This window comes from Diadema antillarum, unplaced genomic scaffold (genome assembly GCF_040938485.1).
Source record: "Diadema antillarum isolate AM-2024a unplaced genomic scaffold, OU_Dant_1.0 seq00000217_RagTag, whole genome shotgun sequence".
In the NCBI taxonomy this organism is placed as follows: Eukaryota; Metazoa; Echinodermata; class Echinoidea; order Diadematoida; family Diadematidae; genus Diadema; species Diadema antillarum.
In genome coordinates this window covers 1,853,637-1,871,586 of record NW_027271272.1, presented here as the reverse complement: position 1 = coordinate 1,871,586, position 17,950 = coordinate 1,853,637, and the positions used below count along the sequence as shown (strand labels likewise).

Here is a 17,950-nt window from a genome sequence, read left to right as displayed (position 1 = left end):
TTTTTGTGTGGATGCCTTTGTAATTAGTATGTGACATTTTTCAGGTCTGTGATTTTTAGCCCTGGCATCTCGGCAATGCTGGAGACATATTTTTATGACGATCAGTCAGTCTGTGTTCGTTCTTTGTAAATTTGAACCCAGTGTAACTCCTTGTGTTTTTTAGCATGATCAATAGCATGAAATGTGAAATTTTGTGAATCAAGAGGTGGAAGTTCAAAGGTCAGGGTGCGAGGTCAAATGTTGAGAATTTTATGAACTTTACAAGAAATGTCATGACCAGGCAGCTGTGTGAATTAAATTTCAAAAAATAGAAATAAAGGGTCGACTGAAACATCTGAAATTACTCAATGTGTTGCAATAGTTCGAGATATGCTTTAATAGGATCGAATCAAAGTTGTCACTTGTTGGGGTCAAAGCATAAAGTTTACTGCGAACTTTTTCATCACTTTACTATCAACTGATAGATAGTAGAACTAAACACAGTCATAGATAAGTCCGAGACGTAAGAGCAAGTCCATTCAATATGAAACCAGCAGGCAGTATTAGTCTATGATGTGGTGCTGATTTCCTGGTGCTTGTGGGTCCCCCCCCCCCCCCCCACCCCCTCCCCCCCCCCCCCCCCTGCCATGTAATGTTGTTACAAGTGTAGGTTTTGATTATCTATTCATGATCAGAAATGTTTACTTGGTTATCAACTCATTGCAATATTTAGCTCTTGAAAGAGTTGTATGTTAGCAGGATTTGATTACAAATGTATACCATGCTGACTGGCTTTACTTACTGCCCAAGCTGAAAAGTTAAACTTTGAATGTTGGTATGAGGTAATGCTGAGAGAAATACTGCCTGTAAAGAAAGTTAGATATTTCTTGAGTGTTGATTTTTACTAGCCATTGATTGGAGAGTTGAAGGGGAAATCCACCCTGAAAGTTAGTTTGTGTGAATAAAAGCAGAAAAATCAAGGGAACAGTCAATCAAATATTGAGCTAATTCCGATCAAAACTATGAAAGTTATGATTTTTTGAAGTTTTGGTCAATCAAACAGAGATGGCACATCTGTGATGTCATGCACAGGCTCACCATCATGTGCTCTGTAATATTTTTATAAGATACAAAATTGAATTGTCCCATCGTATAGATTTGTCAATCACACATCCATCTGTACCACAATCATTGTGAATAGTTTCCTGTCCAAACCCTGCTTGCAAAAACAAACAAACAAACAAACAAAAACATAAACACTTTAATGTATGTGATTATATTCTGTCATGAAGAAAAAAAAATGTTATGGGATTTGCAATGAAAAGGGTAAATGCCAATTGAGCTCTTCTCCAGCATTCAACTTCTGCTGCATTGGTCACACTTTCGAAATATTATTACTTTGTTATTTTCAAACAATATTTGAACAAACTTTCACTATCCTGTTCCCTACATTTTTCTGCTTCTCTTCAACAAATCTATTCTTGAGTGGACTTTCTCTTTAACCCTTCTTAGGCCCAGGTCCCAAACGGGACATAGACATAGATATATACATTTTTTTTTTTTAATGGAAGTGATAGGGTTTAAAGGGATAATCTGTCAATGCCAGAAATCAAACAATGCACTCCTTTCCTTCTTGTGTGCGCGTGAATTATGAATTAGGAAATGTGTATTGGGTTTTACCATTATCTTTGGTTCTGGCAGATTCCCAGCTGATCTGTTTAGTAATCAGGAAGGTCACCTACGCTTAAGAATGTATTTAATCTGTAGGTAGAGACTAGCAAACCAGTGTCTCAACTGCCATTGTGCATGGCCTATGTCCTCACAGTGTAATGCTGCAGTTAAAATCGTGCAAAGTTTGAAGCAACTCGTACTTAGGACTCAAAACAACTCGCAATAGTTCACCAAACTTTTTGAGCCCTAATGCACAAAGGTAACTTTAATCAAATTCAAGGCTTGAATGTAGTCCACAAACTAAAACAAGTGTATTCTGGTTATAGGTGTACCTTGCATACATGTTCTTTTAGGTGGTCACTATTGAGTGTCTATTGGTGTACACGAGGTACAGCTGAAATTTGCATACCCAATGAACTAGATTTAAAGTATACTCGTGAATGTTTTGCCAGTTTATTCAATGATTCTAGCGTTCAACTCATTGTCAGCTTTGCAGTAGATAATTGTCAAAATGTTTGATACATCTAAGTGCATACACTAGAAGTGATCAGCGAATCTATAAATGAAGATGATAGAATGTTTGTATGCTATGTACCACATGCAAGAGATGATAGTAATTATAATGAATATAATTGCACCATGTGCTCAATTTGGAGAAGTATGTCATATTCATCGTGTGAATTAGCTTACCTCATACTTATAGGAGTTCAGAGAGCACCCTATATCTGCTGCCATTGTGGTGTGAAAAGACACAATGTTTATCTTGCTAATCTTTGCTTCCTACAATCGCAGTTCATGGATTTATCAAATCCAACAAGTCGTGACACAAAGCACTAACTGGCCTGGGTTTAATTTTCTGAAACATCCTTCTGAACTTCTTTTTTTTTTTTGTGGGTGTACTTTCTTTAGTGCTGTGGTACAATCAAAACTTTGCCTTTGAGACCGGCCGTTTTTGAAGACCAGTTGTTCATTAAGATCACTGAATTTGTTTCCCTCTAGAGCAATTTACACAGTCAATGAACCTGTTTGTTTAAGACCACATGTCTATAAAGACCTTTGTGTCAGTCTCCCTAAGATTATTCTAATACACAGGTGTCACTAGATAGTGTGTCTGTATGCTTGTCTTCCAACCCCATTCTTATACTTCACATAGTAGTAACTTCACAGGCATTTTAATCAGAAATGGACACTGATTATCTGCTGGCAATATCAAGATTTTACACATCGCCTCCCTATCCTTGTAAATTGAATGTCTATTATGCGATTTGAGGGTGTATGTGTTAACAAAATGTTGTCTATGATCTTTGTGTCTGTATAGTTGCTAATATGATACAATAGATGGTTTTAAACACCAAACAGGCCTGAAAAAATGTCCAGTTGTAGTTAGTTTTGTTGTTAGCCTTAGTTCATGACTGATAATGGTTTCATGATTGCTTTAGACAATAATGATTTTTTTTCCTATGCTTCTTTTTTTTTGTAAAGGAGAAAAAATGAGGAATATGGATATTTAGAGTAGACATTGTGGGAACTTTTTTCCTGAATTAGTTGGGGTTTTTTTAATCAACATTTGAGGGCACAAACCAATCGATAACATGTCTATCACTCTTACATTTTAATGCCCAAAAAGTAGTTCCATGATACGACTAAATCGTTTATTGTGTGTCATTTTCAGACTTCTTTTACCAAAAATGTAACTTTACATAGCAGCAGGTGCTAGTATGCAGATACATTCAAATCCTTATCATATGAATTTATATACAATGTATATCTGTGTGTATGAATAGTTTATATAAAATCATTGACAAATCAGTTTTTTATCAACTTCAGATATCTAAGATTGAATCTCCTGAAAAACAGGAAAATACATTGTAGTTCAAACGTGATAATTTTTAATAGTTATATGTTCAAAAATATTTCTTGTATGTGACAAGTACAGTATTATTGAAATGATTTCACTTTTCATGATTTGATGATGATCTTACTTTTGAAAACTTTGAAAGTGGCGCTTTCTCTGCTTTTGCATTAAAACTCGTCATATATGAAAAGTTCAGATACATTGATTTGTATCCATTGTTATGTAACACTTTGTCATGCTGTTGTCAGTGTTGTGTTTATCATGTTGATTAACAAAAAAGCAGTGGCACAGTATCTTGAAGTTAGTGTCAGATTTATCAAATTATGTGATCTTTTAGTGCCTATAAACTTGATGAGACATTAAAAGTAAGGAATAGTTTACTAAGATGCTGCTGAATGAAAGAAAAGAAATATGGTAAAGTTAAAAAAAGCTACCAAAGAAATGTAATTGAACACTTCATAGCTAAAGTGTATTTAATCCCAACGTATGTAACATAATTGTCTTGCATGTATAATGAGCTGTCTTCCACCACATTCATTGCAAAGATGTTTTGTTTTAAATACATCAAATATGATTCTTTATTTTTATATTGTGTGTGACTCAAATAGTAATGGAATTTAAGAATTCAGTATGAATCATAATGTATAATCATCAGCTTTTATGCATGTGCTATCACTGATATGCTGTCATTTTTGAAGAGTGAATCAAAATACAATCCATCCATGATTAAAAGCATATTCCTCCTGGTGATTTGCTATTCTTTGTGTTTGTTGGATTGTTGAGTGTTTTTGGTTGTGTTTGTAGGTTCCCCACTCGGCCATTTAACGATCGTCCCGTCACCGTACAGGCATGCTAACCTGGAACCATTAAACTGCACGTTACTTGAATATGAGACCATTCTGAGGCAAATAATTTTCACACAGCAATAAATATATAGTATAATGTACTCTTAAATGAATCCCACAAGGGCTGGAAAAATCATCCCCTAGCATTCCCACTGATTCCCACTGATCAGTTACACTAGCCATCCCCTTTAACTGCTTCACCTTTGTGCATGTACATACAGTACACGAGCAGTGTACTACAAAATTGAAGGTTGTAATCAAAGTAGTTTTGATTCTCTAGTTTACTGTTACCCTGTCTTTATCACAAACAAATTAACACACGATCACCAGTCTGCAAAGAGAATCCTTCCTCTGTCAATAAAGCTGTGATGATTTTCATGAGATGTTGAATCCTAGATTATAAAAAGAATGATCTTGTACTATCTGTGTGTGTATGTGCTTGCGTGTATCGATATACTGTATGTGATTTATCATAAAGCGTAGTGTATGTTTCATTATTTTGAAGAGAAAAAAAAAAGATTTTTAAAGATTTTTAAAGATTTGAAGTCCCTTAAAAAGCATTGCAACGTAGTTTACATAAGATCTTATAATGACTATATTTTAGTAAAGCAGAGATAATTGACAAAGTGGAGGAAAAGGAATTTCTAAAAGATGTTCCTATAAATATGTATATAATACGTGTGTAGTGATGCATCTCATATTTGTATGATCAAAATTCAACAAAACTGGCTTCATCGTGTGAACAAGCTGCCAAAGCAAGAGGCACTCCAAGTATAAAGATTGATGATAGAGAAAAAGAATATGTATGTATTATATAATCATGTATATTCATGTCTATCTATCTCTCTCTCTCTCTCTCTCATATGTATATATATATATATACATATCTAATATGCAGTTCATGCAATGTCAGTTTCATAAAAAGACCTACTCCTATTATGTTCAAACAAGAAAGGTCGCGGTAAAACACTTTTCCACATAATATTTTTATTCATATTATAATTAAAATATATATACGAGTACTCAAAATATGTATGCACAATCAGTTCATGTGAACAAACCTTAGCCCTTGTGCCGTCACATTCTTAGACCACAAGCGTAATTTGTATGAATGGCGTCGTGATTTTTTTTTTTAATTCTACAACGTATATTTGCAGTTTCCGTCTTTCATTATTGCAGTTCTGGTTTTACACTGTATAATGATTATAAACTTATATTATAAATCATATAATACAAATACAATCTTTACATTTCATACATTCAAATATGTTTCCTTTGATTTTGCACGAGTGATAAAATTATGTAAGAGGAACTGAGTGCCAAGTAATCGTCAATTGGACACCTCGAAACGGCTAGAGGCAGTCAAATGACTATGACGTCACTCGGTTAGTAATCTTTCCCGATTACTCAGTACTATTTGCGACGTAATGAAGTCAGTAAAATGTTAACCCAAGACCCAATAGTGTCCTTGATATCTTGAATTGGGTCACATAGAAGATTCCTCAGATATCTACTTTTTGAATGTTTATTTCCACAATTCATAACGTTGCTTCATATCACAAATACATGCGTAATAATGAAAAGTACGATACAGAAGAAAATTAAATCTATAGTCGAAACCTTGAATTTAAGGGTTTGTCTTTTGTTCTAAATGAAATTCTAGGCGATTCTTTCTTCAAGCTATAATCAGATGAAACGTTCTGGGCTGTTGTTGTTTTTTCCCCAAATGATTCATTGAAAATAAAAACCGAGTTTAAAGTAGAAATATTCTTGATTTCACTTGAAAAATTTCTTTTTACCCAGTAAGTCCTACAGCTCGCACAGGAAAGGAAAATAGATCAATTTGCAGTACCTCACTACCGAGCATTCAGTATAGATAAAAATATTCACAAGCCGGAAAATGTTTACATGATTACACTTCTATACATGATATTATATAGGCATGAAAAACATAAATTATTCCCAATGATTCTTCAGAAATACTGCGTATAAAGACGGGTGAATATTGCCTTTGACATACAATTTGATGATTGCGCAAACGAAAGATATTCATGGTCTTAAGATATCACTATCCTTGTCATGACATCAAACAAAGGATATGCACGCGGTTACAACTTTTCATTTCCGTTTGATCAACTGCAGAAATAGACCCTGTCATAAAGCGAAATCTGTCTGTACCGATCAAGCAAAGTATTTATAGATATAAAATAAACCTTGAATGCTGACTGTATGAAGCAGTGGTGTACAAAAAAAAAGCAAAAACAAAAGCAAAAACGAATAAGGACTGTCGAAAACCTAATACATCCATTGTGCGTCATGAAGACATCTTCCTATAACGTTAAGGAATATAAAGCTCATCTGCTCCATATGATTCTTATCGCGCTGAAAGTAATACAAATATCATAACATACTCGGTTGCCGATATCACAAAGGAATCCAAGGTATGGTTAATAACCAAGAAAGGATAGTACAATGAATTTGATAAAGAATTTCAGTACGCACCTATTCTGTATTGCCTCTGTTGTTCCTTCGTACAAAAAGATTTTCTGTTGTTGTGGAATGATATTGAGTTTGATTCAGAAAACATAAAGTTGAGCAGAAAAATATAAAAAAGGATAACTAGGGCAAGGGAAAGGGATAGAAACACAAATTCCCATATCCCTAGTAACAAATATTATGCCATTGCGCAAGATTTAGTAAATATTCCTTACGACATTGAATATTTTTTGCAGGTAAAATCATTGACTTTAAGCAGAGAAGTCGTTATAAAAAAGAGAAAAATTTAAATGAGAAAGCTTTAAAGCTTAAACTCACACTTTGTCTACGGATGTGACGGATGTTTCTCGAATTTTTCAAAACACTGTCTTGAAGAAAACAAACTAAATTGCATTTAAAAGGACATCGTGTGATATAATCTTTTTTTTTCTTTTTTTTTTTTGTCATGCAAGAAAATCGGCGGACACGAAATCACTCACGCACGTGCGTCGAAGAGATGAAATTTTGTAGTAAGTGTCTTGTTAATACCGTAGAAAAAAATGCTACCCGCTTATGCTTGAACCGTGTTCAACACCCTGCGCAGTGTATCGATCGATTAAAAAACAATACGCCTTCAACATGTGTTGTTAATATTTTTATTGTAGTACCACGGCAAAGACCAACACAAATTGTCATGGGATATATTCACACATCTAACATCGCCGATATTCTACTCTGGAGGTATGGATTGAAAAAAAAAAAAGTGGCAAAGAGGGCGCTTTTGACGACGAATTTGAAACCTCTTGATTTACAGAGTTTAGCCAAAACCACCAAAAGTTGCCCGTTAAAGCTAAATGTCATTCATTGCTGTTGACAACATCCCCTCGCTAAAGTTTCTATAGATGAAAAGGCCTTGCCCTTGAAGAAATCTGTCTCTACTATTTTTTTAAGCGTAACAAGGCGATGTACTGCCACCTTGAAAGGTAAGACTAAATAAACTTTGCTTTACCAATAGAAGGACATTGCAACAACATCTCTTTATACAAATCGATAGACTAAACATAGATGTGGCTAAACAAATGAAAAGAAAATATCTAGCAAAATTAAAGGGTGGAGCTTGATGTAAGAATTGCACGCCACGTAAGGACTTTAGGGGTTACCTAACATTTCTGTTAATGACCGATATGGCCGTGATAATCAGAAAGGCATTATTAGGTCGAGTATTTTAAGAAAATGATGCGTATTTTAAGCAAACGAATGATGTTCGCAGTAAATTACAAGTCCAGAATACACTTAACAATTGTCGATAGAGCATAGACCCACGCTTTCAAATTCGCGATGTCATACGTGCCAACCTTTTAACTACGAGATACTGAAAGCCCCGTAAGACTTTAAATCGGGCCTGCAAGAAACCCGTATAGCAAATGGTTTCGGTTTGGAATGCGTTATCAACCTTCACAGTTACATTATCTTCAACATAAGTTGTGCTGTTTCACATATAGTCCATACGCCCATGACATATGGCGGAATGAGCACATGTAGCTCCTGCACTGGGTGACGAGAATACCCCTAAGATAATTACAAAGCGGAATGAGCACAGGACATGTAGCGCCTGCACGAGTGACGAAAATCCGTAGGGAATTACGAACGGGGAAACTTCACAACGCATGAATGAAACATGCGATTGCTAGTTTCTCATCGCCACAAGCCGCCGGCTGCCACTGCAAGTCTTTAGCGAGGAAGGCCTGTCGCCATGGCAACGTATCGTAATTTGTTAGGTATCCTCCAAAAGTATCCGGGAGGATGGATGGAGGAATGAACTCGTGGAGCCCTTCGAGGTTTTGGCCATGTAATCTTACCTGTAGAGAGAGGAGAAAGACACAGAACGTTGAATAATTGGATGTAGGCCCTATGTCACGAGTTCGACACCCACGAGTCATACAGTCCACGATTCATACAGCCCATGAGTAAGACAACTCACGAGTTATACCGCCCACGAGTCATACAGTCCATGAGTTCGACACTAAGTATGTAAAATAAGGCCCACGAGACCGACACATTAATCCCCGTGATGTAATGTCGAACTCGTGGGTCGTTTATACCTAACGTCGAACTCGTCGGCCTTTTTTGCTTATATAGTGCCGAACTCGTTGGCCTTATTGCCTAGTGTCGAACTCATGGGCTGTATGACTCGTGGGACCGTTTTCAACGTCGAATTCGTGAGCCGCATGACTCGTGGGTGTCGGTCTTGTTTGATGACCCCGATTAATTACTACGATATTATCGTCATACGCCTGGAGTTGCATGGAAGGGGGGGGGGAGCAAAACAAAAACATAAACACTGTTTTGCTGTTTCTCAGTCCTTGCGTCTTTTTCATTCCCTTCTGTACAAATGATTATTTCCAAGCTTGTACGTATGTGCGTGTGAGTGTCTGTGTCTGTGTCTGTGCCTGTGTCTGTGCCTTTGTCTGTGTCTGTGTCTGTGTCTATGTCGTGTCTGTGTCTGTGTCTTTGTCTGTGTCTGTGTCTGTGCCTGTGTCTGTGTCTGTGTCTGTGTCTGTGTCTGTGTCTTTGTCTGTGTCTGTGTCTGTGTCTTTGTCTGTGTCTGTGTCTGTGTCTGTGCCTGTGTCTGTGCCTTTGTCTGTGTCTGTGTCTGTGTCTGTGTCTGTCACATCCAGGTACTCACCCGTTTTCTGATTTTTTCTTGCATGAATGGTTTGAGGATGGTGAAGGCTCCGTCGAACAAAAGAGGTTCGTTGACGAAGTGGACACCCTGTAGTCGAACTGGCACACAATTCTGAAAAGGGAAAAAAAATATTGGAATGACCATAGAGAAAGCAGACTCTCGGTTTTACCTTCGAGGTATGGAAGCTACTGGGTTATAAACAGTAAACTCAAAACTAACCAAGATTAGTCTCACCCGGCTTCATAGTAATGGTCCAAAATGATTTGCGGGTTTTTTTCTTCCAAAGAATTACAGGTGTGTGGTACCACGTGTATCAACATTATAACATGTCTACCGATCTTATATTGATTCTCAACCTCTCGGCAAGATCTACATCAAGTATCCCATCTATAGAATGATATTATGAATGATACCACGAGGAATAGTCTTCATGCAAGTCGGATAGATAAGTTTGTTTGTTTGTTTGTTCTTTTAACATGGAGGAAAATGTACTCCACATGATGAATTGTGTTGGATGTAAATCAATACATAAAAACGAGAAGGCAGTGAAAATATATTATACACACAACGTGAACGCCATGCAAACATTAGTTTAAAAAGAATGATGAGATGAATTAATTCATAAAGTAAATCTGTATCTCTTTGACCGTGTATTCCGTGTGATTTATCATGTGACCATGACGTCATTTTCGAAATATTTTCTATAATGATTTATAGAATCAGACAACTAGATGTTCTTCTTTATTTTGTTATCAAATTAAGAAATCTACGTTCTCAAAATCGGATGACTCGCAAGAGTACAAAGTATTTAAGCTTACACATTGTTAATTTCAGCTGGGTGATAAATTGATGAAGAGAATACTCGGTTGACGTCTCATATCACAGACAAGTAAAGAGTACGTGTTCAGTGACATCATCTGTCACGTGACCGAGGCACCTTATGAGAACAATATGGACCTTCGAACAGCACGTTTGATGACTCAGTGCCGCTTATAGTTTAAATGGTCACATCTTCTTATCATACGCCCAATTATCATCATATCATCTGGTCATCAATCTATCAACCACTGCAAAATGTCTACTTCATTTTTCAAAATAGTTTATTTCACATTTCCTCATTTTGGTATACGTGGAAGAGGGACCCACAACCTCAATGATAGACCAGTTCTTCAGTAATTTGGGCTGGTTATATCCTGCTTACCTGTTAGCGTAAACATGTACATGTGTTGATTAATATGCCTTTTTTTGTGTTGACATAACGCATGCATATCTTCCACCGACCTTTGTACTAAACCTTTCCGAAATGATAATTACACAAGTCATCACCTTTATGTCAACCGGTGTAATGCAGTGATCGTTCGTGCAGACGATGACAATCGTTAATGTATAAAACGATATACGTATAACACGATTGTACCACTAGATTAAAAATATTGCGCGTTTCACTGTTACCATTATTATGCATATAGTCTATATAAGCCACAATCTCGATGTCAACTGCGATTTGTATCGCGATAATAATTACAATATTAGGAAAGCTGGTCATACTGGTGAAATACATGTTAAAGCTATGAAGAATTACAGATCTATGGTGCATTCAATGCGTTTTCTTATGCTTGGCAGTCAAAGGTCCATCGGAGGTATACTTTGTGAATGTTTTTGCTATATTTTGTATAAATTTTTGCTGTAATTACGGCAATTCGCGCCTTTTTGTGAATTATATTGACATGTAAATGAAACTTATGAGAACTCATGATTCAAACACATTCAAGTCATATTTTCTCTTTAATTGCATACACTATTGGAATTTGAAAAAAAAAGACAAGAGCATCATGTAATGACCCCTTCACTTTGTCTTTTCCTTGTCTTGAACCTGAAAGTTTAGTGAGCTTTTCCATTGCTTAAAAGCAAAAGCAAAAGCAAAAGCAAAAGGCAAGTGATATGGAGTATAGTATTTCTGCATATGCAGTAGCTCTCGTCTCAGCTTGAATGGAAGTTTATAGCGGAACTACTAATACGTACTTGGAAAATTGATGTCAGTTTCCTAGCGACGGACGGAGTGAGGGTTGCGATCTGCGAGATAGTGACGTTTTCGAGGTCGAAGAGCATGATGACGCCGTTAATTTGTGCAGCTTCGTCTTCTACCAACTGGTCGATGACCATGAAGAGGGCCAATGCGATGTCGGAGACCGGATAATTCCTGGGATCCCAGTTTCCTGGTAGAAAAGTTGCAATCATAGAATGGAAAAAAAATGAGTATAAGATTGTAATACCGTATTACATGTGCACCCGTGCATGATAATGTAGGCCTATATGCTTATCGTTGGTTGATAAAGATAATGGGGTTATAAGGTTATGGGAACCTTATAACGCCCTTGTCTTATCAACTGAAACCGACGATATGCATATAAGTCCCCAATGAGAGTATAATGTTATTTACAATCTACTAGTATACATGGAATGTACAAACTGACTTAGGAATAGCCGATCATCCAGCGCGGATTTTTCTTTTGGTCAATTTTTTTTGTTGTTGTAAGGACCATTTGTTTTCTTATCACTGCTAGCAATGAAAATGAAAATGTCTCCTCAAGGTGAATGTTCGAAAAACATTGCGTGTTATATGGTTTAGTCATGTGTAATAAAGTGTAATAGTTATGTATACATAACCGTTCGTTTGACAATTTTACAATTGTTTACAAGAATGCTATTTGATTATATTGCGTCGTGCATTTGTTCAGAGTTCTTTTGTGCTCCTAGATTCGGAGAGAAGAATAGTGGAAGAAATAAGAGCAGCAGGACTATGTGTTATGTCACCATGGTGACAGTAGAATTTCTTAGATTATTAAAGTTTGTCCTTCTCCGAGACGAATACAAGCCGTATAATCTAGCTATAGAACAGATAAAGGACAAAAATCCGGGCTTTCAATTGCGGTCTCGGTGTCGAACGCTATACTTATGTCCGATGCTGATATCCGTGGACCAGAGGGTTAACCCACTTTCTTGACTCGGGTGAGTAAAATCGTATAGGCGTATGAAATAGCTGAAACGGTACTCTACTGGACTCCGGGGGGGGGGGGGGGGGGGCATTTCATGAAGTGTTTTGCTCGACAAGTTTGTCGAACAAATAACATTGCCCTCAGCCAATCAGATGCAAGGATTTCAGTAGCTTATAACAGTTTGTCAGAAAAATATCCGACCAAAATGCTTCATGAAATGCCCCGCAGGAGGGAGGAGGAAGAGGGGGAGACCCAAGAACATAATATCATGCATAGTATGGAGAAGGGCCGTGGAGAGAGAAGTAATGAGGGACCGAAACCACACCTGGGGGACACTACAGCGCCTGGCCATGGACAGAGTCGAATGGAGGACTTTTGTTGCTGTCCTACGTGCCTACCACGAGGATAATGGACAGTAAGCATGGTAAGTGAAATAGTCTGTAGTGCTGGGGTGCTGATTTCGGAGGGACCATAATGTGCACTGAATCAGTGCTATACCACTCAAAAGGGTATTATTGGCAATTGAGGCCATTTTATATCTTTCGGGTTTTTTTTTTTGGGGGGGGGGGGGATTACTTTGGCATCATGGCATGAGTTACTTCTTTCCAATCATTGCGCGTGTAGCCTCATTATTGGGAGGTCATTATGAGAAAATAAGAGGGAAATTGAGACAAAGAGTGAGAGAAAGAGATGGGGAGGAATGGGAAAGGGAGAATAGAACAAAGGTAGTATATAGAAAATAATATATGATAGGGTAGAACATTGTGACGAATACATTGTAATGACCGTCACTACCAAACAGTAAATTCCTTTCCAGATCTCCTGCAGTGGCGCGAGCAATATAGTAATCATCCCACCATCTTCTATGATTCTAAAGCTGGTAAAGAAAATTAAGAATAGAATAGAAACAAATGTTTTATAATCACGGTAAACGGCATACTGAGAGAACCTTCGTGTTAGGCACAAGATTTCGCTTTGGGTACAATGAGCTTCTATACCCCTTTCGTCTCCCATTATTATCTATGACGTGGTCAGCGTAACATTGCCACCATCCCGTGGAGGTGGCGGTGTCGTCGGGCGGACTTCGATCAGCAAACAGACGGTATAATATACGGACAAGGGCTTTGAGAAAGCATATGATTTTTCTTAAGGACATACATAATGATTATAATATATAGATAGCCCTCCCAAAACCAATGTCCTTGATTTAGAGATAATCACAATCGTTCGGTCTTCTGTCACCCTTTCTTACTGAGTCTCTCTCATGCCCTCTGATATAGTTCCTTTCTATTACTCTGAGTTTTTTTTCTTTCTATCTCTCTCTCTTACACACACACACACACACACACACACACTTACGTACTTTACTTCGGCAATGCCATGTGGGTTGTGGTAGAAACACTATAACGTATACGTAATGATGATAACACTGACAGAACTAACATCGAGATGAGAGACGAGGATACAGTGTAATACTACACGCATAGTGTGAAAATGGCAACCGTTACTGGATTATTTCCATGCACATAGCGCTTGCTTGTGTATTACGGCTTTTCGTCAGAGTAAATAAGCCGCGAAGACCAACTTAAAATGAATAACATGCCTATTTCGACAGACAGACAGACAGACACACACACACACACAAACAAACAAACAAAACAAACAGACAGACAGATGTAAATATTTTTCCTGTGTGTGTATATAATATAGACTATGCATTCAACGCTACAAGGATGCATGAAAGAGAGAGAGAATTTAGGACGATAATATTATTATTTGCACGTCACGAGTTTCAACACATAATTTGTTTAACTTATCCCAGCGAATGCCATATTGCTAATTCTTTTACGACCCGTATACATATTGGTCTTCCTTTTTTCTTTTTCTTTTTTTTGCTGCTTACACTGCATTTATTGACAGGAGCCATATTCTTATCTGCAGTGTGCGAGCCATAAATCGAGATGAGTTCATTATCTCACCGCGTGATGTATTGGTCTCAAATTAGATCGCCACGACTTGCTCTTTCGCTGCTTGTGAGATTTGCTTACTGCCTGAACTCTCGACCGTCACCGATGTCTAGCATTCTCGCGTCGCCGGGTGCAAAGGTACAATCCAATCTCGCCTGGTGCGTAGTCACCAATTGACACGATCGAGATAAACGCTGCTGACATAATTATGTATAGGCCTACAATACTTCCTGTTATACCGTATCCAATTAAAAAACCATCCGCTGTGTATAAAGACATCCTAGAACACACTATTTGAGTTTATAGGGTCCTATACCTCGCATAGGAGCGAATCCCGTAAAATTTTTACTGTATGCTTTAGAAGAAACTTTCCTCAAGCACAATAAAAACACTACATCTTGAGCTCACATAAAGTGCACCCACAACTGCACAGACTTTCAAGAGTCAACTTGTCGGCGGTATATCTATTTGTCTTTCAAACCATCATTAACCTGTGGGTTCAAGCATGAACCCACAGGTTAAATATTATTTTGAGGACAATAAAGCTCAATTACTTGCTTGAATAACCTAACGTGGACAAACTAAATTTGGGGCCTATATGATGATGTTCGATCTGTTTGACCTGCCTGACAACCCACAACGTCTGATGCTTTGTGTGTATCTGTGCAAAACAGGTGCCGGTGTATTTTTTTTTTCAAAAAATGCGGAATATCAATTTTATTTTACTCTCTTATTTTATGTCCAAGTAAATGAAATCTCTTCCTTTCCTGCTTGTGTTACTGGATTCCAAATGGTGAAGTCAGCATGACAATGAAAGACTTATATTTCTCTTTAATCTGTTAATCATTTGTGCGCTTTTAGTGCGATTGGCAAAGAAGACCCCACAATATAGTCTACACACTGCCCAAAGTCCCTGGAACAGAAAGGGTTAAAGCGATTTATCCCTCCCTAGGGATTAAAGGGGAAGTTTCCCAAAATATACATGTGGATTGAGAGTGAATACATTAATAATAATAAAACACATCAGTAAATGTTTGAGGAAAACTGGATAACCCGTTTAAAAGTTATGAATTATGAAAGTTTTAGTGCCGCTATCACTGGATGAGAAGGCTACAGCAGCTTGTGACATCACTGTAAAACAACTATATAAAAAAAAAGATATAAAGAGAATTCTACAAAATCAGATTTTTTAATGAAAGGTACACATTCCTTTGTTGTTGACATATGACGGTAATGTAATTCCCCGTGCTTTCTGAAAGGGGTAAGTCACTTGCTTCTTCACTATGGTAGAAAATGGCATTATATGAAATTCTATTTCCTTTATATCGCGGTTCTGCAGTTATATCACCAACTACTGTAGTGTAGAAAGTGTAGAAACTTTAGAAATTCATAACTTCTGAACGAATTATCCAATTTCCCTCAAACTTTCCCCGTGCTCTACTAATAGTGCTCTATTCACTCAATCCACATGTGTAGGGTCTATATTCGGGGAAACTTGATAATTATCTCTGATATTCCAGGATATTCTCTTGCTTCCTATCACGCTATAATAAAACGACAACAACAACAACAACAACAATAACAACAACAACAACAGCTTTGAAGAAGGATCGGTTGGAACTCCACTTAAAATAAAATCATGAAAATGATAGGCTTCCTACCAGCCATCCATTCATAGAACTCGACAAGGAGGAACATGGTGACTGTCTATATGAACGTGGGAGGAGAATTTGAATGTTCTTCGCTGAAAGTTAGCAATCCACTACAACATTACTAGAAGGCCTAGCACTCAGACAATGCCCATATTTGGAGAATTGAGACCACATAAGAAGGTGGAGTTCTTAATAGATGGAGGTCTAGATAACAACAATCAAGACGACTTTTTGTTTCATTCTTTACTTCATCTGTATGAAGGAATTTTCAACCTCTTGAACTAACCTAATTTGATGTGGTTTTTTTCTCAAATTTGAATTGATTTTGCGGAACCTAAACAGAATTTTAGAAGATGATCGTGATTAGTTTTTCTAGACTTCTTCTTTTTTTTTTCTTCATTATATCTACGTTCTGAAGAACAGGACAGAAAGCTGACACCCACTAAATTTAGATTGACAGACCCATGTAAGTTGACGAACGTTGAACCTCAATGACAGTGGACTGTGGCATTTTTTTCTGAATTCTGTGATTTGTTCATGAAAGTGTAATGGTAGGTCTAGACTGTATTGTTATTTAGGCTTGAGAAGCACTGCAGGCCATACATTAGGTCACGTACATTACGTGTTTTTAACGGCAAGGAGGCGTCGTGCACCAGTATTTACGTACTTCTCTCGCACAGAAGGCTCCATCAGCCATATTTGCTTCTTGTTCGGTAAAGCAAACATATCGTTACATAATCTCCCCGGCGCCAGTGGCTCACCGTCATCGACTCCTGCATGTAATTCTTACCTGGCCTCATTGCCACTATATGCCTGCCTTCCTCGTCCGTGGAATCCAGGACGAAAGGGAACCCATCATCCAGCACGTGTTTGATTCTCGTCGGGTGGTACTTCTCGAAAAACTCCGGGTGTTTCACGTGCAGTTCGTAGTACTTGACGATTGTCTTGTACGCGCGCTCCTCGTCGAACTTCTTGGCGCGCAGAAAGCGGATGAGGAATTGTGAGTCGGTGTTGAACACGATGCTTTTCTTCTCTTCCATGCGGCGCCGAAGATTGGCCAAGGCCTCCTCCCTCCTCTCGGGCGTCTCCCCCAACTCCAGCTCAGCCTTCTTCCGCAGATTATCGCTCAATGTCCAAGTATAAGACGCCATATTTAAAGATACCCAATTCTGGCGGTCGAGAGAGTTGGGTTCTCTCTTCCCGTCCTCGCCTTTTCGATAAAATCCTCAGGGTAGAAATCAGCCACTTGCCAGCGCCATTACGAAAAAACAAAATAAAACGGACACGAAGTTAGACGTAAACTCTTAAGATATGGTTAAGACAACGAAGAATTCGACCACCCGCCTACTTTTATGTACAGCTCTGAATTGCTGGCCTATCTCTGGCAGTAAAATTTAGTGTGCCAAGCATTACACGCCTGTTGAAAGGGAACCCCCACCGCCTAGTTTTGCCGCTGGTATCTAACTGGCACTTATAATGATTAACGTGAATGTGTCGACGACGCAAAGCGAGTGCCGGTTCGCGGATTGTTTAAAGTCCAAAGAATCGTTCGTTATCACGCATATAATTAAAGGGCAGAAATGCTCGATGCGAGAAAAAGATTAGAATAAAGAGATCGAGGGATCGAGAGGCTGAGAGAGAGGAAAAGAAGAGGAGGAGGAGGAGAAAGAGGAGAGTGAAAATGCAAAAGTCGAGGAAGGGGAGGGGAAGACAGGGGACACAAGAGGGGCAGATTGGAACGTGACATGGAAGACACCACTCAAAACAAAAGGACAGAAATAGAATCCTCTTCATGTTGAGATAGACAGAGACTAATGTTTACTT

General features: G+C 38.0%; 1 protein-coding gene across 1 annotated transcript; it reads right to left on the bottom strand.

Moving 5' to 3' along the window:
* Positions 1 to 8,483: 8,483 nt before the first annotated feature.
* On the bottom strand, positions 8,484 to 17,547 carry LOC139729087 (alpha-tocopherol transfer protein-like). Its single transcript, XM_071640010.1, has 4 exons — positions 16,917 to 17,547; positions 11,534 to 11,727; positions 9,512 to 9,622; positions 8,484 to 8,684 (listed from the first exon to the last, which is right to left on the bottom strand). Exons 1-4 carry the CDS (start codon positions 17,275 to 17,277, stop codon positions 8,484 to 8,486), a joined length of 867 nt encoding a protein of 288 aa, XP_071496111.1. The 5' UTR covers positions 17,278 to 17,547.
* Positions 17,548 to 17,950: the final 403 nt, after the last annotated feature.

Bases quoted from the DNA above. Each gene is read 5' to 3' on its own strand.
- LOC139729087 (XM_071640010.1), bottom strand. From the start codon at position 17,277: ATGGCGTCTTATACTTGGACATTGAGCGATAATCTGCGGAAGAAGGCT. The intron at 9,623-11,533 runs GTACGTATTAGT...TTCCCTTTTCAG, and splicing joins AACTGACATCAATTTTCCAA to AATTGTGTGCCAGTTCGACT. The intron at 8,685-9,511 runs GTGAGTACCTGG...CTCTCTCTACAG, and splicing joins AAGAAAAAATCAGAAAACGG to GTAAGATTACATGGCCAAAA.